Source organism: Sinocyclocheilus anshuiensis, unplaced genomic scaffold (genome assembly GCF_001515605.1).
Source record: "Sinocyclocheilus anshuiensis isolate Anshui unplaced genomic scaffold, SAMN03320099.WGS_v1.1 scaffold241, whole genome shotgun sequence".
Classification (NCBI taxonomy): domain Eukaryota; kingdom Metazoa; phylum Chordata; class Actinopteri; order Cypriniformes; family Cyprinidae; genus Sinocyclocheilus; species Sinocyclocheilus anshuiensis.
Window position 1 is genome coordinate 399,608 of NW_015540865.1, and position 11,175 is coordinate 410,782.

Here is an 11,175-nt window from a genome sequence, read left to right on the forward strand (position 1 = left end):
AAAAGAGGGAAAATTCAAACGAACTAAAAACGAACAATTGCTTTACTCCGAATTGCCGCTATTTGAAAGTGAAAGTAAAATGCGCACACAGCTTTTACAAGCTATTTAAAAGTGAAGGAAAGCGAGGAAAAGAGGGAACGCCCCCGCGGTGATACCGGTATTAACGGTGTTGTCACACGTCGATTAACCGGTGGGAAAATTTCCTCACCGTCACAACCCTAGTGTGTATCAGCTGTGCTTTAAATCAGTGCATGCCTGCTGGAGATCTCATGCTTTATCGTTCCTGATGTTTCTCATCCAATCAGAGAGCGGAGGAGTCAGGCAGCGCTGCAGACGGTTCGTCCGGCCACGAGTCTCCTGCTGATTTCTTCAGTCAGCTACCAAAGAAAAAGAAAGACCGAGAGCCCTTCCAGATCCCCGTGTCCTCAGGTGAGCATCTCTGAATGCACACGTGTTATGATATTGATGTTTAGATATGAATGTGGTGCTGTGTTGAGCAGATATGGATGGTCTGATCAGTCAGGCTCTGTTGGTGGGGAACTTCGAGGCTGCGGTGGATCTGTGCTTGAACGACGGCCGTTTCGCCGAAGCCATCCTCCTGTCAATCAGCGGAGGGGAGGAGCTACTGAAGAAGACCCAGCAACGCTACCTCCACCGACAGACCAACAGCGTCTCCATGGTAACCGCTAACGACTGCATCTATACGGGATTCATTAGTGGAAACTTTATCAGTATTAACATCTCTACTGTAGCTGTTATTTATTTATTTGTTTGTTGGTTGTCTTACTAAAATATTAGTAATTGTAATAATAAAAATAATAAGATGAGTAATTATTACAACAATAATAATAATTAAAATAATTGTAAGTTGGCAACTAATAATAATAATAGCAATAATAAGAATAGTATCACTACTACAGTACTACTTATTAATTATTATTAAAGTATTTTAATAACATTTTATTGTTAAATCTTGTTAGTCTTATTATTATTGATAATATAATAATAATAATAAGACGACCAATAATAATAACAATATAAGAAGAGTGCTAGTACTACTTCTACTAATAATAACAACAATAATATTAATTAATTTAATAATCGCAATATTGTTAATAACAATACTATTTGGAATACTAAATTAATAATAATAACAATAGTTGTGATAATAGTTATTATTATTATTAAAGTATTATAAAGTTATTTGTGTTATTAGTTTTCTTATTAGTCGTCTAATTATTATTATTATTATTGATTAGAAAAAGATGACTAATAACAAAAAATTATAATTCAATTAATAAGTTGACAAATAATAACAACAACAATATAATAAGAATACTACTACTAATATTAGTAATAACAACAACAATAATATTTAAAATAATAACAATAATGCTAATAAAAATTAAATTAAATTCTTTAAATATTATTAAATAATAATTATTGTTGTAGTATTCATTTTCTTGTCATTATTAGCCTTTTTATAATTTATAATTATTATTTTAATAATAATAATTATTGGTATTTTAATAATAATAATAATTATTATTAAAATACTATTAAATTATTGTTGTTGTTCTTGCTGTTATTAGTATTGTTATTTTTCTTTTTATTATGAGTAATAATTATGATTATTTTTAATAATATCATTATTATTAGTCTCAGTATTCTTTTCACTATTATCATTCTTCTTATTATTGGGGAAGTGGAAAGGCTGTATTTAGGAGTTGTTTTTCCCCGTCAGCTGATCTCGTCAGTGGTGACGCAGAACTGGCGTGATATCGTCCAGAGCTGTGAGCTGGATAACTGGAAGGAGGCGCTAGCGGCCCTGCTGACCTACGCTAACCCCGAGGCGTTCGCTCCTCTCTGCGGTGAGAGCATCACGAGTCTAACCACAGTCTCTTGATTAGTCTGCTGCTGCTGACAAACACACTTCTGCATCAGTATAGAGTATAAGAGCTCTGAATGCAGCTCGTCCAATCAGAGCTCAGAGTCTGGAGTGATTGACAGCTCTGTGTGTGTGTGTGTGTGTGTGTGTGTGTGTGTAGATACTCTGGGTGCTCGTCTGCAGGCTGAAGGCACAGAGAAGCACTGTCTGCAGGCTTGTCTGTGCTTCATCTGCTCTGGGAACATCGAGCGTCTGGTGGAGTGCTGGACGTCACAGAGAGACTGTTCTTCTCCGCTGGAGCTGGAGGTCACACACACTCACTCTTTTGTATGCTTATATATGTGACCCTGCAGCACAAAATCAGTCTTAAGTCGCTGGGGTATATTTGTAGCAATAGCCAACAATACATTGTATGAGTCAAAATTATAGATTTTTCTTTTATGCCAAAAATCATTAGGATATTAAGTAAAGATCATGTTCCATGAAGATATTTAGTACATTTCCTACCGTAAATATATCAAAACTAAATTTTTGATTAGTAATATGCATTGCTAAGAACTTCATTTGGACAACTTTAAAGATGATTTTCTCAATATTTAGATTTTTTTGCACCCTCAGATTCCAGATTTTCAAATATTGTCCGATCCTAACAAACCATACATCAATGGAAAGCTTATTTATTCAGCTTTCAGATGATGCATAAATCTCAATTTCACAAAATTTACCCTTATGACTGGTTTTGTGGTCCAGGGTCACATATTGAGTGAATGCTGTCGTGCGCTGACGTCTGTTCACGTGCGTCTGCAGGATCTGGTGGAGAAGGTGATGATCCTGCGGAAGTCGATCGAGCGTCTGCGTAGCGGCGAGGTTTGTGTTCAGAGCTCAGCGCTGACCGAGAAGCTCATCCAGTACTCCAGCATCCTGGCATCACAGGGCAGCTTGAGTTCAGCGCTCCGCTACCTGCCTGACAGCCCAGACCAGGTGCACACACTAATACACATTTACATAGTAACAGTGAAACTTACAGGTGAGCAGCTCATGATTTCCAACATCTGCATGTGTTGTGAGTTTGAGTCGCTTATACTGTTGGTAACACAACACGCATCAGCTGTCCTCTGAAACATGTATTAGGAAGAAGCACTTATGAACCAACTGTTGTCAACAATAGAATTTGGTTTGGTCTTCCACCAAAATAAATTAGTATTATATTGTTTGTATTGTTTGGTAAAATTATTATTATTATTAATTTAAATTTAATTATTATTATTAAATGCTTAGTTTTTATTTTACAGTACAATAGAATTATTGCGGTTTTATTTTTTATTATTTAATAAAATACAAATATTAGAAGAAATAATGAAAATTATTTCTAATTTAAATACTAATTTTAATTTTAGAGTGCAATAGTAATATATTTCTTTATTGATTTAATTTTTAAAATTATTATTATTAATTAATAATACAGTATAGTAGAATTATTGCTATTTTAATTTTTATAATTTAATAAAATAAAAATATTTAAGTGATTAAATAATTATTGTTTATTATTATTATTCAAGTGCAATATTATTGCTATAATGATCTATTTCTTTATTTTTATATAATTTAATAAAATAAAATAATTAATATTAGTGCTATAGTAATATATATATTTTTTTATTGTTATAATTTATAATCTAGTAAAATGATGTGTGTAAATAATTAATAATAATAATCATTATTAGAATTATTAAATACTCAAATTGTATTTAACAGTACGGTAGTATTATTGCTGTTTTAACATTTATAAATTAATAAAATAAAAATATGTTCTCATGTTTTTTTCAGAAATGTGCCAGTCTGTTCTGTGTGTTGTACAGGAGTTGTGGTGAGTGATGTGTTTGGTAAGTGTGTTCTCTATATGTGTGTGTTTGTGTGGTTTAGGCTGGTGTTCAGATGTTGAGAGAGCGACTGTCACAAGCTAAGGGTGAGATCCTGCAGAGACCGCAGTCGTCTGCGCCAGCAGGAGGCGCTAAAGCACCAGCAAACACACACACTCCTGCAGCACACACACAGGTGAGACACAGCAGTCGTCTTATTAGTCGTCTAACAGGTGAGACACAGCTCACACACACACACACACACTCCTGCAGCGCACACACACACACACACACTCCTGCAGCGCACACACACACACACACACTCCTGCAGCGCACACACACACACACACACTCCTGCAGCGCACACACACACACACACACTCCTGCAGCGCACACACACACACACACACTCCTGCAGCGCACACACACACACACACACTCCTGCAGCGCACACACACACACACACACTCCTGCAGCGCACACACACACACACACACTCCTGCAGCGCACACACACACACACACACTCCTGCAGCGCACACACACACACACACACTCCTGCAGCGCACACACACACACACACACTCCTGCAGCGCACACACACACACACACACTCCTGCAGCGCACACACACACACACACACTCCTGCAGCGCACACACACACACACACACTCCTGCAGCGCACACACACACACACACACTCCTGCAGCGCACACACACACACACACACTCCTGCAGCGCACACACACACACACACACTCCTGCAGCGCACACACACACACACACACTCCTGCAGCGCACACACACACACACACACTCCTGCAGCGCACACACACACACACACACTCCTGCAGCGCACACACACACACACACACTCCTGCAGCGCACACACACACACACACACTCCTGCAGCGCACACACACACACACACACTCCTGCAGCGCACACACACACACACACACTCCTGCAGCGCACACACACACACACACACTCCTGCAGCGCACACACACACACACACACTCCTGCAGCGCACACACACACACACACACTCCTGCAGCGCACACACACACACACACACTCCTGCAGCGCACACACACACACACACACTCCTGCAGCGCACACACACACACACACACTCCTGCAGCGCACACACACACACACACACTCCTGCAGCGCACACACACACACACACACTCCTGCAGCGCACACACACACACACACACTCCTGCAGCGCACACACACACACACACACTCCTGCAGCGCACACACACACACACACACTCCTGCAGCGCACACACACACACACACACTCCTGCAGCGCACACACACACACACACACTCCTGCAGCGCACACACACACACACACACTCCTGCAGCGCACACACACACACACACACTCCTGCAGCGCACACACACACACACACACTCCTGCAGCGCACACACACACACACACACTCCTGCAGCGCACACACACACACACACACTCCTGCAGCGCACACACACACACACACACTCCTGCAGCGCACACACACACACACACACTCCTGCAGCGCACACACACACACACACACTCCTGCAGCGCACACACACACACACACACTCCTGCAGCGCACACACACACACACACACTCCTGCAGCGCACACACACACACACACACTCCTGCAGCGCACACACACACACACACACTCCTGCAGCGCACACACACACACACACACTCCTGCAGCGCACACACACACACACACACTCCTGCAGCGCACACACACACACACACACTCCTGCAGCGCACACACACACACACACACTCCTGCAGCGCACACACACACACACACACTCCTGCAGCGCACACACACACACACACACTCCTGCAGCGCACACACACACACACACACTCCTGCAGCGCACACACACACACACACACTCCTGCAGCGCACACACACACACACACACTCCTGCAGCGCACACACACACACACACACTCCTGCAGCGCACACACACACACACACACTCCTGCAGCGCACACACACACACACACACTCCTGCAGCGCACACACACACACACACACTCCTGCAGCGCACACACACACACACACACTCCTGCAGCGCACACACACACACACACACTCCTGCAGCGCACACACACACACACACACTCCTGCAGCGCACACACACACACACACACTCCTGCAGCGCACACACACACACACACACTCCTGCAGCGCACACACACACACACACACTCCTGCAGCGCACACACACACACACACACTCCTGCAGCGCACACACACACACACACACTCCTGCAGCACACACACAGGTGAGACACAGCTCACACACACACACACTCATGCAGCACACACACAGGTGAGACACAGCTCACACACACACTCCTGCAGCACACACACAAGTGAGACACAGCTCTCACACACACACACTCCTGCAGCACACACACAGGTGAGACACAGCTCACACACACGCACACACACTCCTGCAGCACACACACACACTCCTGCAGCACACACACAGGGGAGAGATAGCTCACACACACACACACACACACACACTCCTGCAGCACACACACAGGGGAGAGATAGCTCACACACACACACACACACACACACTCCTGCAGCACACACACAGGGGAGAGATAGCTCACACACACACACACACACACACACTCCTGCAGCACACACACAGGGGAGAGATAGCTCACACACACACACACACACACACACTCCTGCAGCACACACACAGGGGAGAGATAGCTCACACACACACACACACACACACACTCCTGCAGCACACACACAGGGGAGAGATAGCTCACACACACACACACACACACACACTCCTGCAGCACACACACAGGGGAGAGATAGCTCACACACACACACACACACACACACTCCTGCAGCACACACACAGGGGAGAGATAGCTCACACACACACACACACACACACACTCCTGCAGCACACACACAGGGGAGAGATAGCTCACACACACACACACACACACACACTCCTGCAGCACACACACAGGGGAGAGATAGCTCACACACACACACACACACACACACTCCTGCAGCACACACACAGGGGAGAGATAGCTCACACACACACACACACACACACACTCCTGCAGCACACACACAGGGGAGAGATAGCTCACACACACACACACACACACACACTCCTGCAGCACACACACAGGGGAGAGATAGCTCACACACACACACACACACACACACTCCTGCAGCACACACACAGGGGAGAGATAGCTCACACACACACACACACACACACACTCCTGCAGCACACACACAGGGGAGAGATAGCTCACACACACACACACACACACACACTCCTGCAGCACACACACAGGGGAGAGATAGCTCACACACACACACACACACACACACTCCTGCAGCACACACACAGGGGAGAGATAGCTCACACACACACACACACACACACACTCCTGCAGCACACACACAGGTGAGACGCAGCTCACACACACACACACTCACTCCTGCAGCACACTCACACACACACACACACACACACACTCCTGCAGCACACACAGAGACGCTCTCTGTGATGAAGAAGTGCATGCCGTCTGCTGATGATCAGCAAACATTATTTGCTTCCTCGTGGCCTTGATGAAATTGCGCATCTATTGAATATTGTGAAAGAATAGGCTTGCGTGCAGTGTGTGTTTGCACAGGGGCATCTCGTCTGATTTACAGTGCATTCTCATGCGTCATCTGCATGTTACAAGTGTTTGCTGTCTTTAGGGAGTTTGTGTTGAAACAGAATAAGGTTATAATTTAAAAATGTATAATATTTCTATTTAGCTTTATTTTTGTTTGTTTAATTTTGGTAATTTTAGTACTTCATCTTAAAATAATATATTTCAGTTTGTTCCCAATGCATAATTTCTAATTGTCATTTACGTTTTTTAATGATAGTTTTTCATATGTGACCCTGGAGCACAAAAGCAGTCTTAAGTCGCTGGGGTATATTTGTAGCAATAGCCAACAATACATTTTATGGGTCACAATTATAGATTTTTCTTTTATGCCAAAAATCATTAGGATATTAAGTAAAGATCATGTTCCATGAAGATATTTTGTAATTTTCCTACCGTAAATATATCAAAACTTAATTTTTGATTAGTAATATGCATTGCTAAGAACTTAATTTGGACAACTTTAAAGATGATTTTCTCAATATTTTGATTTTTTTGCACCCTCAGATTCCAGACATTCTTCAGATTTTGGTAGCCCAAAATGAATTTAAGTAGCCCGAATATCAAAAAAAAAATTCACTGCGGACAAATCAGCATGATTAAAAACTTAATTGATTGCTTTTTTTCTTCAAATAACAAGTCAAGAGAGTCGGGGTGCAACGGATCACAAAACCCACGGCTCGGATCATATTGCATTATCATAACAGATCGGGTCATTTTGCAGATGAGCAAAAAAAAAATATGGTTCTTTAATATTTAAATAACAGAATACTTCTTTGATACAACAGCAAAAACTAGTAGCATATAGGGATGTAATGATTCACTCAACTCACGATACGATACGATTCACGATACTGTTTTCACAATACAATTTCTTTTTAACAAAATGAGATTTAAGACAAATTATAAATGAAAAGGTGTCCTTTTATTATTTCTCCAACAAAATGCTGCACATTTCTTTGTGAAATTGAAATATGTCAAATAATAAAACGAACTTAAAATGTTAAAACAAATCAATTAATTAAATAATACAAATAAAATAAATATCTTCATATAAACAAACTAAGGCTTTAGCTGTGCTTTTTCCATTTAAAATCAGAGGCAACCATTGCATTTTAATCACGATCCAAACAAAGATGCTAAATACATGTTATGTAGATTGCAATTAGATTGTATAATTTCGAAATTTGAAGCAAAAACAGAATGGTTTGATTTTAGCTTTGTGAATGAGAGACAAATGTCACTCTCTGACAGCAGGTGGCGCTTATGGAACAGCAGGTATTTATAGGCTGCTGCCCCTTTAAGACCGAATGCACAGATCCAATATAATGATGCACTTGAGATTTCTTTCTCCACTGTTTACATTCACTTAAGACATAACCGACTGTGTTTACGAGAATGCTTGCCGAGACAGTTATTTTGAGATAATTTTGTGTGTATGTGTTCATTAATATGCGAAAGAGGAATCAATTCTGTGTATGCGCATTGTCTGAAACGCGGCTCTCTGTGCGTGCTTTGAATGAGTGCGCGCAGCTCCGAATGCGCGTGAATGGTTTAAAACACTTGAATGTTTAAATCGGCAAGACTTAGAAACACGTGCAAACGATCAACTATGATCCGTTTTACCCCTACAAGCTAGTGAACGTAGCCCCGAGACGTCGGGCTAGCGATTTTGCAAGCCCTGATTTTATTTCAGCTTTATTTAAAACTGTTAGTAGTTTTAGTAGCACTGTAATAACTGGCAATGGCTCTATCTTGAGTTCACATCATCATGCATGCGATGAGGTTAACCTGTGATCCAGTAGTTATTTTAGGCATGTGTTGTAATGTGTGTTCAGGGGCCGTACGGGGCCGCAGCTTTTCCTCAGATGCCCCGTCTCTTCACTCCTCAACCACGTGCTGATTCTGCTGGAGCGTCACAGCCGGGCCTGAGACCCGCCTACCCACAACACCCTGCCACAGCTCCGGGTACCTGTCAATCAAATCAGACTCACAATAAACACCAATCATTCAAATGCTGATATGCACACTGCTGTTCAAACGTTTGGGGTCGGGAAGATTCTTCAAAGAAGTCTCTTCTGCTCACCGAGGCGGCATTTATTTGATCAAAAATACAGTACAAAATTGTGAAATATTTTTACAATCTAAAACGACTGTTTTCTAAGTGAATATCTGTTAAAATGTAATTTATTCCTGTGATCAAAGCTGCATTTTCAGCATCATTACTCTAGTCTCCATGCTAGCAAAATGCTAACAACGTGTTAATCGTGCTAAAAACAGGCTACAGGCTAAACAGGCTATACTATAATTCAGGGTTTTTTGACATTTAATATGATTCGTGCATGCAATATTTGTAAATAAAATCTATCTAATATGCTAATCATGTTAGAAACACATTAGCAACATGCAAGCAACATGCTAATAATGCTAACACCATGCTGACAAACTTTGTAAATAATGCTAACACCATGCTGATCATGATAGAACCATGCTAATGATGTTTAAAACACGCTAGCAAAATGTTAACAAAATGTTAAACGTTATCAACATGCAAGCAACATGCTTATCATGTTAGCAACGTTAATAATGTTAACAACATGCTAACAAACTTTGTAAATAATGCTAACACCTTGTTGATCATGATAGAAACATGCTAATAATGCTAAAAACATGCTAGCAACATGTTAACGATATGTTAAACATGTTATCAACATGCTAATAATGCTAACACCATGCTAACAAACTTTGTAAATACTGCTAACACCTGTTAGCATTAACAATGCTGATCATGATAGAAACATGCTAATAATGGTAAAAACATGCTAATCATGCTAAAAACAGGCTAGCAACATGCTAATCATGCTAAAAACACGTTATCAACATGCAAGTTTTATTAATTCATTTCATTAGACACCATTGTGATGATAAATTTATATTAAATCATAAAACACAGAATCAAGAAAAAATTAACAGAAAACACAGAATTTAGAATTTAAAAGTAAATTAATTTAGAATTACATTTACATTAAATTTAAGAATTTAGAATTCAAAAGTAAATTAAAAAGCAGCTACTTAAGTGATGTTTTCATTCAGTCTCAATGTCTAACAAACATGTGGAAGCATTTCCGCATTTCCTTCCCCATTGATGAATATCGTTATAAATATTGATATCGTATGATATGGAAAAAATATTGTCAAGTCAAGTCACGTTCATTTGTATAGCGCTTTATACAATACTGGCTGTGTCAAAGCAGCTTTACAGAGTCAAACAGGAAAATAGTTTGTCAATGTTGCAAGAAAACAATAACAGAGTCATTTTTCAGCTAAAGTCAGTTCATTGATGATTCAGTGTTGTCATCATCCAGTTCAACTCTCTTCCAATAGTGTCTGTGCAATTGTAATAATATTTTTGGCCGTATCACCCAGCTGTACACCAAACAACAGTGTATTATTAGCCACGAAAAGTATGTGGACGCTCTTCAACCGTCGGTCTGTAATGATTAATTCCTGCAGGGTTTGCTCCGTCTCAGCCGTTTGCTCAGTCCGGTCCTCTTGGAGCTCCGGTGGGTTTCATGTCCGGCCCGTCGATGCCCTCCTCCAGCCTGGCGGGTCCCTCGGTGCCGCCCTCCTCTCCATCGGGTCCCATGATGCCCCCAGGGTTCATATCGCCCACGTCTCTGCCA

At 41.4% G+C, this 11,175-nt stretch overlaps 1 protein-coding gene across 1 annotated transcript in view; it reads left to right on the top strand.

Moving 5' to 3' along the window:
• The window catches only part of LOC107688052 (protein transport protein Sec31A-like), a 35,307-nt gene that overhangs the window by 14,461 nt on the left and 9,671 nt on the right, over positions 1 to 11,175 (top strand). The window contains exons 15-22 of the mRNA XM_016485594.1: positions 306 to 429; positions 501 to 679; positions 1,745 to 1,871; positions 2,049 to 2,194; positions 2,696 to 2,869; positions 3,812 to 3,943; positions 9,331 to 9,460; positions 11,006 to 11,171. Coding sequence (XP_016341080.1) covers positions 306 to 429; positions 501 to 679; positions 1,745 to 1,871; positions 2,049 to 2,194; positions 2,696 to 2,869; positions 3,812 to 3,943; positions 9,331 to 9,460; positions 11,006 to 11,171 — 1,178 coding nt within the window. The remainder of the gene's footprint in view (positions 1 to 305; positions 430 to 500; positions 680 to 1,744; positions 1,872 to 2,048; positions 2,195 to 2,695; positions 2,870 to 3,811; positions 3,944 to 9,330; positions 9,461 to 11,005; positions 11,172 to 11,175) is intronic.